This window comes from Carassius gibelio, chromosome A25 (genome assembly GCF_023724105.1).
Source record: "Carassius gibelio isolate Cgi1373 ecotype wild population from Czech Republic chromosome A25, carGib1.2-hapl.c, whole genome shotgun sequence".
Taxonomy (NCBI): Eukaryota; Metazoa; Chordata; class Actinopteri; order Cypriniformes; family Cyprinidae; genus Carassius; species Carassius gibelio.
This window is the reverse complement of record NC_068395.1, coordinates 11664597-11681258: the sequence shown is the minus strand read 5'-3', so window position 1 is coordinate 11681258 and position 16662 is coordinate 11664597. Positions and strand designations below refer to the sequence as shown.

The 16662-nt window shown below is 36.9% G+C and overlaps 2 protein-coding genes across 2 annotated transcripts in view; one reads left to right on the top strand and one right to left on the bottom strand.

The window, feature by feature from the left end:
* Positions 1 to 16662, top strand: part of LOC127946839 (nuclear receptor ROR-alpha A) — a 264763-nt gene that overhangs the window by 21486 nt on the left and 226615 nt on the right. The gene's annotated exons all lie outside the window — the stretch shown is intronic.
* LOC127946838 (uncharacterized) lies at positions 4032 to 12669 on the bottom strand. The gene is made up of 6 exons (XM_052543639.1): positions 12233 to 12669; positions 10576 to 10687; positions 6808 to 7858; positions 6280 to 6432; positions 5429 to 5530; positions 4032 to 5065 (listed from the first exon to the last, which is right to left on the bottom strand). Exons 3-6 carry the CDS (start codon positions 7846 to 7848, stop codon positions 4757 to 4759), a joined length of 1605 nt encoding a protein of 534 aa, XP_052399599.1. The 5' UTR covers positions 7849 to 7858; positions 10576 to 10687; positions 12233 to 12669; the 3' UTR covers positions 4032 to 4756.

Genomic DNA, 16662 nt, shown 5'->3' with positions numbered 1-16662 from the left:
CCGGGCTTTTGTCGAATTGCATGTCTTTGCTGTGGTGCCCTCACTCTGTGACGCCAAGGAGCCCGAACGTCTGCCATTTGTCTTACTTTCAACTAAAAGTTGATGGTTTACCAATAAAGCCCTTGAGTGCTTGTATGGAGGCATATGGAATTGTCGTAGGCCCAAAGCTCAAGATGGCAGTAAGAGAAGAGGAAGTAGTTTGAAATTAAATGCCGTATGTCAGTTTGGTTGAAATGTTTCTTAAAATGGGTTAATCAGACCTCTCTCTCTCACTATAACATGTGGGGATTGTTACCCTAATGCATCCAGTCCATAGATATGCAGTCCAATCAAAATCTATAATTGCATAAACTATTTGAGCTGTGTTTAAACTTCAATCCAGACAGGTCTGTGTTCATTTACAGTTCTGTGTACTGAAGCATTTGCCACTCTATTACTCTGAGCAGCTTTTGATGTAGTCCACTGATGTGCGAGCGTGTGCGTGTGCTTATGAAGTGCGCTGGAGAGGTCTGATAGGGAAAATAAGCATTTTCTGTTGAAAGTGCCTCCACTTGACAAGCTATATATTTCTAAAGTGTCATATATCTCCCATGAGCTTCAGCCATCGTCAAAAACAGTAGCATGTGCATTTCTGCGCACTCAATAAGTGGCATTCCAACAAACCACGGCCTTGTTCCATATTTTCAAGTTAAGACATTATCGTCTCTAAAAGACAATATCCAGTAGCGTGGCTTTTCCAAGAAATGCGCGTACCTCTGCTTCTCACAATTACTACCATGTATTTGTGCATGTTATTTTTTGACAGACATCTATGTTCTGATATTCAAAGGATGTGGATTTGAAAACGGATGGATCATATGGTAATAATAGTTTATATCTTAGGCAGCAAGAACTCAGTGAAGTGGCTGTTTTTAGTTCTAATATTCCAACTGACATTCAGTCTAAGATTTTGATGGATGTGATAACATGCGTAAGGGGGGAACTAGGGATGTGGCGATTAACCGCAAGCCGGTTGAAAATCGATTCAAATATGTGATGATTCAAATCGATTAAGATTCTAAACAAATCGCGATTCAGTTATGGGTAGGAATTTATGTGAATGTTTGTCTGAGGGGAACTCACTGTCTTTAGAAAGGTTTAGATGATATTTGTAATTTTAATCTTGCCTCTGTATAATGCATATTAAAGTTCATAAGTGCATTGCTGCTTTGTTTACAGCGGAAACCATGGAAACACTTCAAGCACCGCCTGCTGGCAGAGAGTGAATCTGCATTTCGTTCAGCTCGTCTGCTGTTTCTGTTTCATACAGATATTTTTTTTATGTATAGTTTATGTCAAAACATTCTGTTTTTGCTTCAGATTTTCGAAATGATACAATCTAGTTAAGATTAAAAACTGTTATCCAAAGCAACAATAGAAGCAATCAAAATCCACAAAAGAGCAATAATTTGCATGTGCTATATTAGTGTTATTATAATGTTATATTTCAATTTCACAAAGAAACATGCAGCATTTTGTCCAATAATAATAAAAGGACACATTTCATTTATAATTTGTCTTAAATCTCATTTTGTAAAAAAAAAAAAAAAAAAGAAAAGAAAAGAAAAAGGTGATTCTAATCATGAGTTGAGTGAATTTTTACATCCCTAGGTGGAACTATATTTGATTTCTGGGTACTAGTAGTATAAAATATGATGTATGAAATGCTTTTTGCATAGTTCATTATACATATTTTAGGAAATGAAGTTCATTTTGTGGCTTCAGTAATTACATGCTACTTACAGTGTGACTTTTTTGGCTTGCCAAAGGTTTTTTACATTCAGCTGTTGCTAATTTGTTGACTGTTAAATTTTTTTTTTTTTTTTTTTACCATGAAAGGAATCATTTTGATGCAGAAAGTTGTGTCTGAAAACAAAAGCCTTTTATTTAGGCCCATGCACATCCTGTTGTAAATAATAGTGAAAAATCACTTTTTAAAGCTGTTGTTCCTTTATTACCTCTTAGCTGATTTGGAATCTTATAATTAAACTGGTTATAAATGAACCAAGCTGTACTTCATGAAGTGCTTTCAATCAGTCATGCTCCTTTTACTCGCTCACAGCAAAGCGAGAATGGGATGTTCTTGAACTTTGACCTCGGCGCTCCTCCTCCAGGAATCCTGTTTGTCCTCTTCACCTCGTTCCGGGCCAACATCGCCGTTCCTGGAGACTCCATTAGGAAGTCCAGCGTGTCCTTGGAAGTCTCCTCTCTTATTCATCTCAACTTCTCCCTTGTCTTACGTCTCTCTCTCATTTTTTCCTTCTCCTGAAAGTAGGCCGAAGGCTATTACACTGAATTTAATATAACAGCCCGACCAATTCAGTGGAGCACCTTGTCAGACACAATCAATAGATAAAGCCCATAATATAATGTGAGGTAAGGAATGCTCTGATATTCCCAGTGAATGTTCCCCTTAGAGATCTGAACATTTGTCTGCATATATTTGCAAATAATTCAGCCTGAGCTGGAGAGAGTGGAGGTCACAGGGAAAAATAAATCTATTTTATATTCTATCTATGTTGAAGTTAAGTCTCTTCCTGCAGGAACTATAGAAAACCTCTCTATTGTTCCAGCGAGACTCGGTTTGGCTTTTGTCTAACATCTACATCCAGTGCTATTGTTAGGGCTACTCGTGGTGAGTCGCAGTGTTTAGTTTAGACCCAGATCTGAGATGGGCGGCTTTCTTGCGTAACATTACAGCTTCCAGGGGCCAAGTGCTAAGACGACGAGGAACAAACAGATGTTGACGCTTGCATAATTGGTGAAAAGCAGCAGCGAGCTTTCTAATGTCGAACAGCGGTGCGATCAAAAGGTTTTAATTTCGGTTGACCCCTGTACATCTGGCTGGCTGGCTGAAGGGTGCTGCTGACAAATTGCAGGTACTCAGTGGTGTTTAGGACTACAGAGGCATACAGAGGGTCTCACATCACAGGAAGAGCCGATTAACGGACAACCAGATGTTGAAACTTGTACAGTATTTGCCTTCTATAATATTTGAGTGAACATAAAATGTCTTTCTTTTTACTCAAGAAAAAAAGAAAAAAAAGATACTAATTTATTTATAGCATATTTATATGCAGATTTGTTGGTAGCACTTCATTTTACAGTCATGTTCCTCATGTACATACTATGTACTTATTAAAGTTTAATTATTTACAATAGGTAATAACTAGGTACTACCCCTAAACCTAACCCTAAACCATTTAGTTACCTTATATTACCAGCAATTTCTTAGGTAAGTACACTTTAAGTACACTGTAAGTACATGTAAGTACATGTACTGTAAAATAAAGTGCAACCAATTTGTTTTTTATTTCTGACTTTTAAATTGCTACAAAATTAGTATGTAATTACTATTTTCTAAACGATTTTGTAAATACTATGTAATTCCTAAATAAAATGACACAAAATATTAGGAAAATTAAAATATGATACAAAGTTTTATCAAATGTTTGGTCCCACTTTATATTAGGTGGCCTCTACTACTATGTACTTACATAAAAAATAAGTACAATGTACTTATTGTGTTCATATTGTATTGTAAAACACTTTTGCTGCTATTGAGGTGCACTGTAAGAAAAAATACACCATATCTACTCAATAAAAATGAGGCAACAGATTACAAGCAATATTATTAATTAAATTTCACAAGGTTTGGTATTGAGTAAATTTTAATTAAATGAGACCCTTGATAGTTATACATTTAATATGAGTAGATTTGAATAGAAAACGGTACAGAATTAATTATAATCTAAACAAAAATATTGAGTTGATTTGAAAAAGATAAACTCCCTAATGTGTAAATAGTACTAATAAGAATTAATTAGATTCTACATATCATAATTGAGTACTCATCATCTACATTAATCTGCACACTGATTTGAATTTAATCAATGCAATTAATTAAATCTAAATATTCCTTTCTTATAAATATGGCCAAGAAAGTACAGATTTTAAATACTCAAGAATTTATTAATAATTCACTTCTGTGCTTTAAACACATTGCAGTACACCATTGAACACTGCAACCACAGTTACATTTCAAACCAGACATTTGAAAAAGGAGAGAATGCTGACTTTAAACTATTTTGTAAAAACAAAAATAAATGACACAGAATGGTGATGTGTCCATAAACCAGTTTGCATGCTTTATGACCTCACTTAGCCACTAAATTGAATCAATATTGATCTTAAAGAAAAATCCTCCAGACGTGTATGTACCAAAACAAAAGCAGAAAATTGAAATTTGTACGAAGTAAAAAAAAACATTTTGTACCTTGAAATAGAAATCTCGCTGACATTCATGGGATAAGAGTCCAAATCAGTGCTAACTTTCAAACATAGGACTTTCAAATTTTTGCTAAATTGTGTAGCAAAACATGTACTCTCCAACTACGGTCTCATTTTCAAGCCAGAAGTTTGCTCATGCATTAGAAACCAGAAATTTGAAAAAGGCCAAAATGCTGACTTCAAACTATAAAAAAAGAAAAGAAAAAGAAGAGCAATGAAGATCTTAAAAGGAGAATACTCCATAATGGCATGTGCCAAAACATAAATAATAAAAGTGCAAATTGAACAGAATAAAATACATTTGTACTTTGAACTTACATCAATTGAAATGTCACGACATTCGTGGGACAAATCAGTGCAAACTTACAAACATAGCACTTTTAAACATTGTGTAGCACAAAAGTCTGCACAGCAATACAGTCTCATTTCAAGCCTGAAGTTTGCTCTTGAGAGACTGGACTTTGCTTGAAAGCTTTGAATCATCCAGTTCCAAGAAAAGTTTTTGGAAGACCTCAAAGGTGTACTTTAGCTGTGTGGGATAATCAAGATTCAGCGCGTAGGTCAAGCCAAGGAGGAGAGAGCAAGCCCTTGCAATATCTCCAAGTCCTGTGATGACTTCCACGCCCTCTATGACGATCCCAATGTTTTTTGGGCTGTTGCTTGTAGAAGCTCCAGGCTTTGGTGTCACAGTAATGGCCATTATGAGCTGTTCAAGTTCCTCCAAGTTCTCCTTGTCCTGCAACATGAAATTGTCATTGTCTTTAAAAATAAAAACTGTCAGAAATATATTGCAAGCATATCACATTACTAGAAAATACATTCATTATTGTTTTCATAGCTTATAAATATATTTTATTAGATTTTATTTTCTCGCAGGCCTTGGTGTCAAATAAACTGTAAAAAAACTGTAAAAAAAAAATGTAAATTTAAGACCTACACGATGCATTACCAAAAAATATTCGGATAAAAAGAAATTCTGAAGAAAATCATCATTAATTTAATTTACAGATAAAGGTCACATATCTAGATCAAGCACCTCCTTGAGAAATTAAGCAAATATGGTCCTTGAATTAAGTTAATGTAAATTAAGTTCACCTACGTTGAATTCTTTGATGAGATGTCCCCCTTGTTCTCCAAGGTATTCTATAAGACACCGGAGAACAACCTCTCTGGTCCTCTCAATCGAAGAGTGCACTGAGTCCTGGGGAGGAATGCAACAACTGATAAGTCAATCACTAAAAAAAAAAAAAAAAAACTGGATGTTTCTGTAATTTAGAAATGTAAACACATGATGCCTATCAATTCTGATCATACTTTACATGCCTGTTTTACTTAATGTATAAAGCTTCGTCAGACCACAAGGCAGAGCTTCATAATGGCTTTAAAATAGAAAATGTACTGTTTATGATTTTGTGATAATCCATTAGCCCTTCCACACATGCACTGCAAGCCTGAAATTATAAACACATCACCTGAAGGAGATGAATGTGTGAACACAAATGTTTGAATCTGACATTAAATGGATTTAACCTGGACAGCTCTATAGTACAAAGTCTGTGTCATTTCTGAATTACCCCATGTGTGAATACAACAGTGAATCATCCGGAGGATTCACAGTGAGCGATTGGAGGTATTAAAAGGTTTAACCATGTTAAAAAGTTTTTTTGGGGGAGTTTTTCCTCTAAGGGCAGAGGCTGTTGTCATGGTGCTATGTACATTGACATTTAAAGCCCTTTGAAACTAAATGTTTGCAAAATGTGCTATACAAATAAAATTGCCTTGCCTCGGATCAATTTGTAAAACAAAAAGCAGCATCTTAAAGGCATGAGCTGTTATTTTTTCCTCTTCTAAAATAGGGCAGCAGCTCTGGAGGACAATTGTCTATCCTTATTCATATAATTAGGAAATCTTATGGAACAAAGCTACTTCTAATTTTGAAAATTGCTGTACCTGCAGCAGTTCCATTATGATCTCCAGTCTTCTTCCAAGTGCTCCACCTTTGGCACGAAATAGCATCAGTAGCTTGGGAGTGTGACGGTCTAACGCAGACATAAATTTCGGTTCCAGAAGTACAGTAGTTGTTCTTTGAAATTCTGCATTGATCTGTAACAAAAAGGCAACAATAGAGACAAAGGTATCACATCCATTCTTAGCCTCTTAAACCCCTTTCATATAAATTGTCTAACATTCAATACTTTTTTGCCACTGTCAGAGTACTAAAGTCCCCCTCCACAATATTTGCATATTTGAACATTCTGGAATTGTAAATGAAGGAGAGTTAGATGTAATTTAAAGGATTTAATGACATTACTGAAACTTTGTAGAAAAAAAAACGTTAGACAAATTATTAATCAAAGTAATAGTATTTTTTTACATCTTGAAGTCAATTTGACAAAATTATTTCGAAGCAATCCCTTACAGGGTTGTCAGTTTCACATTTTCATCATTTCTTAACAGGAATTACACATTCCAACTTACTTGAGAAGGGTCAAACAGGGCAGGCCAGCGGTCCTTCATGGCTCGAACAGTTGGACACAGATTGATGATTTCATGTCGTCTGAGGGCAAATGTTTTGCTCATTTGGTCTTTGACTACATTTTCGTTGTTCTTCTTTTTTGACTCTGTGACCAGCTCTTCCCTTACTTTCTCCAAGCTCTGCTCATTTTCACCAGCTGGGTAGGGTGGCAGATAATTGACCTCTGCCCTTTTTGCCTTTTTTACATTTTTTGCAGACTTCCTGTCAGCAGGGCATTTATGTTTTAGAGCATTGCATGTAACATCTGGAATACCAAAGCCTCTTAACTTGGTTCTGTAGTTAGCCATCTTGTATTTAATACTATTCTGCCAACCAATGACGCCTGAAGAGCTGCCTGGATCCTTGAGACATGGGTGTGCCTTGATAAGTGCTTCAGCGACAGAAAGACGATTCTGGAGTGATGGATAGGGAGTGTATGTATAAATGGACTGAGCTAACTTTTCAAGTATATCGGACTTGATGTTTGGCATAGTCAGCAGTGTGCCCTCTTTTCTATAAACTTCATTTGCTCTTTCAAGAATCATTTCGGTTTCAACAGAGAATCGTGGAATAATGAAATCAGTTGGCCATGGTTTCTTTTGTAGGCTGCTGCTTGCTGAAATGATGGCTGAGCTTTCAGATGATGACTCACACGAGCCACAAGAGTCTTGTACAGTGGAACTTGTGGAGGCAGGATCATGGGATTGCTCTGAGGTGAAACTTTCATCGTAGCTGTCATTGAGTGGTAATGGGTACAAACTGAGAACAACTGGATTGATTGTCACAACCTTAATTGTGGCCTTGTGGGTAATTTCAGCAGTGGAGTTGAGAGTAAAAAAGTCACCAAAATCTGGATCTAAATACTGCAGGCTGAAGTTGTCGGTTATACTTAATGTCTGTTTGATGGCCAAGTTCAGCTCCTCCATTGTCTCTGGTATTCCGGATGGAAGAGTCAGTTTCTCTATTCTGTGCCCAAAAAGGACCCGGAGCATTGCTGAATCCATGTCAGGTGGCCTAGTGAGAAGAAAATAGTCTTTAAAAAAAAATGAAGTTTATACCTCCATTAAGCAACAAAATTACTCAAACCCTCAAAAACAAGTGATGTGTGGGCATCCGTTATTTGTAAATAAGCCAATTCACAAAATCACCAACACCCTACAGTTTATGATAGAGGGAAAAGATAGAATCTACAATGTACAACAAATGTAACGTTTCAGTGTAACCACACGCATTCCTGCAATTCTGTAAGCTGCAAGTGGATAGACATCTTGAAGGCTGAGGTGATGAACAAGATTCACTTCATTACAGGTCTCCAACAGAAAAGATCTGAGGTGCTCCAAGTACCAAGCATTGAGTTTCTTGACAATGAAGTAAAGGCTGCTTTCCAAGATCAACATCTGTATGATCTCTACAAAGTCTGGAAGCCCTCCTGTAGAACCATACGTCAAGATCATCCCAGCTGAATACCTTGTTCCATGGTATGTCAAAGTGTTTGACAACTGTACACTTGTTAGAAGAGGGAACAGTTTCTTGACAGACTCCTGGATGTCAACATGTAGTACTTCCAAAGGCAAAGATGACACTTTGCTGGTTACCAGGGCAGGCTTAGCCATATTTCTTTGCCAGTTGTAAGCCATCATCAACTGATGTTTTGTTGAAAGTGATGCCAAGACATTCCTGAAATTGCTTGAGAACCTCACAACACGCTTGAAAAACTTATGCTTGGCCTCAAAGCGCATAGTCCACAGTCCAACTAGAGGACCAAATGCTTCTATGAGCGCAGGATAGTGCTCCAAAAAATGGTGTTTGGGTGTCAATCTTAAATCAGGGAAAACTTCTTGCAGTCTATGACGATGCTCAGATATTTTTTGGTCAAGATAAGCAACACTTTCAACGGAGTGGAGAGGGGCCACAGAGAGCTCTACAATGTCCTTAAGGGTCATGAGAATTTGCCACGCTGGATCATCAGAGGGTATCCTTGGGCCAATGAGTAGTGGCAGTGACCTTATGAGTGCCCAGTTCTCATGACCATTTCCTCCTATAGTACCACGACTACCAAAATTTACTGGGATGGGTTGAGGGCGGTCAAGATTGTCTGAAAACTCAAATGGAAATTGCTTTATTAAGTCATTAACTTCTGATAATGTGAAGTATTTGTTCTTAATGAAAGCATTCAGACAGTGTGCTAATTCTTTAGGGACAATGCCTTCAAATAGGTCATGGAGTATATCAGGAGGGTAACCTCTAACAAAACTGAAGTGACTCAGCTTCTTAGTCAGTGGGCAAGTTTTCTTGACTCCATAGCAATGAGGCAAGGTGGGGTCATCTTCTAGAGTTTTGAGATGCAAGTTATGAGTTTCCTCAGTCCGGGGTGGAAATTCCCCACAGCGTACCTCCTTTTGAGAGTATTCAGATTGAGATCCTAAACAGAACCTGCAAATGTATGGACCAGTGAAGTTTTCAACAAGTCCACCAAGAGAGTGTGCACCAAGATTGTCTGCTGCCACACAATATACTGTGCCTTTTATGTTCTTTCCAGCACAGGCAACAAAAACTCCTTCTTGTTCCAAAACAGACAGATCTTTCAAGAGAGGCTCTAAAACAATATCATAGCCGAATCGTTTAATATCAATGGCTTTGCAGAGAATGGCCAAGTTTATTGCAGAAAGACTAGAGCGCAGTCCAGGTGGTACATTTGCCAGGATCCAATAAACTGCAGTGATCTTGTGTTTCTTACGTGACGTCCCTAAAGGGTTGCAAACCTCAAAATCATCAGCATAGAGAATTAATGCTATTCTTGGTTCATCCACAGCAAAAAATGGATTTTGTTTGAAATTTTTCCCATCTTGAAATGATTCATACTGAGTGGATGAGATTTTTTTTTTCAAAACCTCATGTGCAATATCCTTATTGGTCAATATATGCTCCAAGGTCTGAAGAAGGGGCACATATTGAAAGCTGAGATTCTCCTGTGAATCAAGGATGTACTCTACAGGCTGGACAAATTCAAACTGTTTCTTGAAATACTGCCTTCTCTTATACACAGAACCAAAGGGCCCATCTTCTCCCAGTGCCTTGCTTGTAGGGTGTGACTTGCATATTTCCAACACCAATTCGTTAACAAGGTCCTCCTCCACAGCACAATTGTACTTTTTCAAACTGGTATTGACAAGCTGACGGATTACTGGAGCAGAAGCGGTATATATAAAATAAAGCTCCTCAACCAAATCATCAATACATTTTCCAGAAACGTTGTGTACACTTTCCAGCTTCAAGAGAAGTGAGCCAATTCTTTGGTGAATTTCTTTTGATATATCCACTGGAGGATTTATACTGGTATCACTATCATCACAATCACTATCACCTGGGGGTAAAGGATCAGTTTCATTTGGTAAAGTTTGGTGTTCACCAATGACATTTGGCTTTAAGTCTTCAAGTGAATGAGGGTTGTGCTTTCTGCTTTTGTGCACAAAAAATGTTCCATATATATTGGTCTTAAATGTACATCCAACAAAAACACACTCTACGGTTTCATGACTCCTTAGGTGATTCCCAAGGTGTTGGAAATATTCTTTTTCAGTGGGATATTTAGCGGAGCAAATAACACATGTGAAAGAGAGGACTACACCTGTCTGCTTAGCTTCATCCTCTGTATGATACCTTGACAAATGTGTGCGGAGGGCACTTAATGTTTTAAAGGAGCATGGACAATAATAATCAAGACAAGGTACCGAATTTCCAATCTCAAACGTCCTGTGCAGTAGTCTGTAATGCTGCAGAAGATCACCCCTTGTTGTCGCTCTGAATCCACAGACTTTACACTGCCATCTCATTTGGCGGCACCTAAGGAAAACAAGTTTTAGATATTAAAAGTGTCTGTCAGTTTCACATTTCTACAGATAAAAATCATCCCTGTGTGAAAGATTAAATGAATTTAATGCAAAATATTTACATATTTAGATAAATCATGGATTTTTTAATTGGGGAAAAGGAGTTGATGTCATTTGAAAGGATTAGTTCACCTCAAAATTAAAACTTCCTAATTATTTACTCACCCCAATGCCATCTAAGATATCCATGTCTTTATTTCCTCAGTGGAAGAGAAATTAAGTTTTTTGAGGAAAACATTTCTGGATGTTTCTTCAAATAATGGACTTCAATGGGCTCCAATGTTTTGAAGTCCAAATCAATGCGGTTTCAAAGGTGTTTTAAGTGCTTCAACGAGTTGTGGACGATCACAGCTGAGGATTAGGGGTTTATCTAGCGATACGAAAAAATTATATATATTTATTTACTTCAGCACAATTATTCGTCTTGAGCCGGTTACTTAAGGGAAGCACTGGGAACTATATCTTCACTGAAAGGTCATGTTCGATGGGGCCTGCGGAAGTGCCAATAGATAGAAGTACCGTTGCTAAACAGTGGGGTGGTACTTCCGCCAGCGCCTGCACTGTTAAGCGTGACCTTTCAAAGATGACGTAGTTCCCGGTGCTACCTATTAATATATTATAATTATGCTTAAGTATATAAATATTTTTTTTTCTTTAGAAAATAACCGATTGTTTTGCTAGATGAACCACTAATCCTAAACTGTGATTGTCCACAGCCCGTTGAAGCACTTAAAACACCTTTGAAACCGCATTGATTTGGACTTGTTTTACTCAAAAAACTTAATTTCTCTTCCACTGAGGAAATAAAGACATGATTATATTGGATGGCATTGGGGTGAGTAAATTATAAGGACATTTTCATTTTGAGGTGAACTAATCCTTTAAGGATTTCAATGATATAAATTAACTTATTTTGTCGAAAACCATATCAGAGAAATTATTATTTCAAGTAACGTTACTCGTTAATAAAAATACACAAATTGAAATAAGCTTTCGGGACAAGTAAAATTATGATATTTTAAAGAAAAAAAGTGACGGTAGGGGCCACTGTTTGATTCAACAACTATTTTGTGTTTAAATTTGGACTTATTTAGGCAAAAATGTAACTTAAATGACTAGCTAGCTAGTTAAAAAGACATTCATCACCAGTCATCTTTATGTTAAATGGCCATTTCTTCCAATGGAGTTCGGCTCACGAAACTCCAAATATCCAAATACAGTATTCTGTTACTAAAATGTTTTTAGAAACTTTTAGTGTAACGTTGAGAGAGTTTTTGCCATCTGAATTTGAATTCCTTCCCTCCTGCTAGTTACGTTCGCTGCTAGCCGCTAAGGACGGACATTACCACAATAAAATTAACAGATGCATGGAAAGAAATAAAATTGCGGCTCTAAAACGTAACACTGTTAATAGACTGACTTCACGTGGATTTAGCTAAGTTAACTTCACATTTGCAAGTTGCAACAAAACGGTGAAAAAACAGAGAAGTTACGTTACCTGCCCTGGGAAGACGAGCTCCACACACGAGGAGTAAAGCCAGCGGAACTGCGTCGAGTGCCGTCTGAAATATACGATGCTCTTCCAGCGATAACCACAAATATTTCGCTTTATGGAACCTTAAAATTAAACCCAATGTAATTATTTACGCAATTTCATAAAAACATGCTGAGGATATTATATTTACACGCAAAAGATCTAGGAACCAAGACAGTGAAAATGCTAACACACATCCTTCAAAATAAAAGTTTGATTCGATACATAAGAATTCTTCCAAAATGCTGTTAATATTATAGCGCCTTCCGACAGAAGTCAACTTTGTGTTGCTGCTGAGTCTCTTTTTCTGTGGTAACTCATTTTATATTGTAATATACCACTAAGTACATGCGTTCTTCTTACTAGCCCAGTGATAACAAAATAAGTTTTCTTACCTGACTCAACCAGTTAAATTTTGCAAAATGAGCAATGTAAAAGAAAACGAACATTCACTGTCTGTAGCCTAACGTTACTCTCTTCAAATGTCTTGGGTCAGCTGACTTAAAAAAAAAAAGGCGCACTTTGACAGGAAGTGCTTTTCAATTAAAATTTGCCTGATTACATTAATTTGAATTCACTCAATATTCTCTCCATTTGGGATTAGGTAAATATAATGCTTAAGTTTTATTTAACTACAATGGGTAGATTTTATTCCAACCATTTTTATTTGAAATTTAATTAAATATTTGCCTCAAAATCATAAACACAATTATATTGAACACAATTTAACCAAAAACATTAATTCAAATCTACATGACCACAGAATCATTTCTTACAGTGTGGGATAGGGGTAAGGTTAGGGAGAGGGTTGGAGGTATGGGTAAGTTTAAGGGTGGGTTAATGTGTAAAGTATGGGTCAACAGTGTAATTATAAATGTAATTACAGAAATTAAGTACAGATGTAATTACATGTCTTTTTTAAAAAAAAAATATAAGTACAATGTAAAAACATGTATGTACACAATAAGTACAATAACTAAATTATTAATTAAAATGTAAATACATAGTAGTTAAGGCCACTTAATATAAAGTGGGTCCAAATGTTTTTGAAAAGTCAGTTTTTTTCACGAAGGCTGAATTTATTTAATCAAAAACTGTAATTCATTCCTGTGATGCAAAGCTGAATTTGCAGCATCATTATTTCAGTCTTCAGTGTCGCACGATCCTTTGGAAATGATTTTAATACAATGATTTGATACTCAAGAAAATAATATTCTTAACAAATAAAAAAAAAAGAAGGTTGTGGTGCTAAATATTTTTGTGGATTTTTTTTTTTTTTTTTTAAATCTTCAGGTTTCTTTGAATGGAATTTCAAAACATTTGTTTAAAAAACAGAAAACTTTGTCACTTTTGGCCAATTTAATGCACTCTTGCTGAATAAAGGTTTTCATTTCTTTAAGGAAAAATCTTAAAGATTAGAAACTTTTTAAACGGTAGAGGACATCTTAAGTTAACATGAATGTTTTTGTAGTATATAGATTTTAGTCTCTTAGCATCCCCTTGGGACCCTAGTTTTAAAAACTCTTAGTGACACAGAGACCACTTTTGATGTTCCATACATCCTAAATAATAAAAATGAACTTTATTTTTCTGTTTGAATATTCTCTCCCATTTTTGATAATAAAATGAATTTAAAATTTTGTGACTTTAATGTGATTTGATCATTAAATCAAAGTATCTTGCAGGTGTTCAGACATTTTTGAATCAGCGCAAGCGAACCAAACAAATATATTTCCTTATTTAATTTAATTCCTTATTTAAACATCATCTCTTAGATTCCTTAATTACATTCATTCCTATTGAATTTTAAATAAAATCCAGTCCGTCGGCTCCATCGTACAGTGTGAATTTTTGTTTGGGCTTGTAATCATGAAGCTGCCATATTTAATGAAACTAAATTGTCTAAATAAATGATTTCATGCAGTTTTATAATTATGGCTTTGGCAGTGGTTCTTCCTGCACTGAAAAATTTTACAAGCCCACTCCACCACCATCAACTCGCATGAAATTCATGTTGAATGTGACATTTTAATTGGAGTAGTATTCCCATTCATTGGACAAACGGATATGGGAGTCTATGGGGGAAAGGTACACTGGGAAGAGAACGATTCAGAATTAAAAATTCCTGAATTAGGATCTATCAGCTTCATTTTTATGGCTGTTCTCCGATCAGGGAGCCACTTAAGCGTGTGTCGTCTCACCAGAACCGCCGGCTCACATTGTCTTCATTAAAAGCGATTAAGTTTGGTCAGTCAGGTCTGCTCAGCTGTTCTGAGTGCACTACGGCGGATCGTCGGATGTATCTTCATCTTCATCTGTTTGGGGTCTGTGGGTCTGGTTAGGCAGTCAGGCAGGAAACCAAAGCTGTCAGGTTTTTTTTTTCTTTACCCATGTGTGCGTGTCTGATTATGTCAAATCGAGTCAAAGCAGCACATTTTCTGCCTTTTTGAGTTTGTTGTGAGCATGTACTGTACGTATGAGTGCGTAGTAATATGAACATATCCCACAGCCGTTTTTACATGAAACAAACTCACCGTAAATTGAACAAAACTCGCACATGCTTCTAATTACATGTTATATCTACCTATTTGAATATATATCTGAACCATCATTATCTTTCTGGAATTGGTGATAAATTAGTTTACATAGGACACCATATGGGATACAGCTCCGTTGTACAAGCTGTCTGGATAGAGGCCTGACAAAAACTAACAATAAATGTGAAATTAATTTTTCAGGGCAGGTTGAATAAGATAGAGAGACTAGGACTGGCCATTTGGTATGGGCAGAGAAAGAGGGCGCCTGTTGGAACCAGGTGGGCATAAACGTTGCCCCATATGTCACCTGTTTTTTTATTTTATTTTGAAGGGCGGACACATCCTAGTGGTACACCGCAAGGACAAACCTATTAATGACATTCTTTTGAAATCGTCGTCAGTTGCAGAATTAAATCTGATTCAGCATTCTCCGATGGCACTACCCCTATTAAAATGGCAGTGACCCCATGAAATGGTAATGTTGAAGACTTGAGGAAGCGGTCATTCTATTGAAATTGATATTGTTTTGCTAATAAAGTTAATCGAAGTTGGAACCAGAGGTGATAATAGACCAGAAAGGGCATCCACATTGTATGAATAACCTTTTAAAATATATAATTTAGCAGTTTAAAGAACCCTTTGTGAATGCCAGGTTCTATGGACGTTGTCGGTTCTTTATGGAACCATAGATGCCAATAAAATAACCTTTATTTTTAAGTGTACAAATTCAAGGTAAAACAGCAGACCTTACACATATGTGTGATGACAAATGGCACCCGCTTTGTCGAATGACCCAGTGGAAGCAAGACGGGAGTGAAAGCGTGTGGTTTCAGTTCTGTAGGTTCTGAGTGAGCCAACAGACGGAAGAAACACCTGGGAAAAGGAGAGCGAGGCAGGGAGCATGTAAGGCAGAGCGGCACATATTGGTGCAGTCTCGGAGAGAGTGGTTTCACTCAACCGTCTCTTTGAATCAGAGGGCGAGAGAACAGCTCTTCACAGTCATTTGTCTTCCTTAATCATACAGCGTGGTGCGTTTTTCCGAGACGGGCCTTGACGAGGTTTTATGGGCACATCTGTGCCGTTTAGGCTGTATAAAACATGTCCATTCCTTGTCCCACTGGGAGACCCGATGTCGAGAATCTTGCGAACGTCCTGTGTTAACCGTATGGTCTGTCTTGCAGACATTGCAAGTGATGAGCAAAATTATGAGTTTTGGAAAGTGACTAGTCCATTTGTCATATGAAAGTCTAGTTCCACCCTTCATCCTGCTGGGAGTCCTGAAAATGTCCTCGACCCATTAGGAGGCCGGGAAATTGACTAGCCTTCTAATGGATTGTCTGAAGAACTAATAAACTAGTAAGCCTTGTATATCCCTGTATAATCACATTAGTAAGAACAGAATCCTATCAAACATTTTTTTTAGGGGCAAAGGTGTTCAATTCTGCTCCAGGAGGGCCTCCTTCCCACAGAATTTTTCTTATACCTACTTCGACACACCGGTTCTAAAGTTTCTAGTGATCCTAAAACCCTTGATTAGCTGATTCAGGTGTGTTTTATTGGGGTTGGAGGTAACACCTCTAGGAGAAGAATTGGAAACCCTGAGTAAGGGACTTGAACATACATTTTTTGCATTCTGAAGTGGCTGGATATTGAAACTGAATGTTTCCAGATAAGTTTCAACATTTAAAAAAATAAAGGTTGTTTATTGGCATCTGTGATACCATGAAGAACCTTTGATGTCCATGAAACCTTCTTCATTGTGGAAAAAGGTTCTTAACATTTTTTGAATGTTCTTCACACTTAGACAAAAATGGTTCTTTTAAGAACTGTTTTGGGGAACCAAAAATGGTTATTTTA

What these genes read in the sequence shown, in the direction of transcription:
- LOC127946838 (XM_052543639.1), bottom strand. Translation starts at nt 7,848, where the DNA reads ATGGATTCAGCAATGCTCCGGGTCCTTTTTGGGCACAGAATAGAGAAA. An exon ending in CCCTGTTTGACCCTTCTCAA is followed by an intron (nt 6,433 to 6,807) that starts GTAAGTTGGAAT and finishes TTTTTGTTACAG; the next exon opens with ATCAATGCAGAATTTCAAAG. An exon ending in TCATAATGGAACTGCTGCAG is followed by an intron (nt 5,531 to 6,279) that starts GTACAGCAATTT and finishes ATTCCTCCCCAG; the next exon opens with GACTCAGTGCACTCTTCGAT.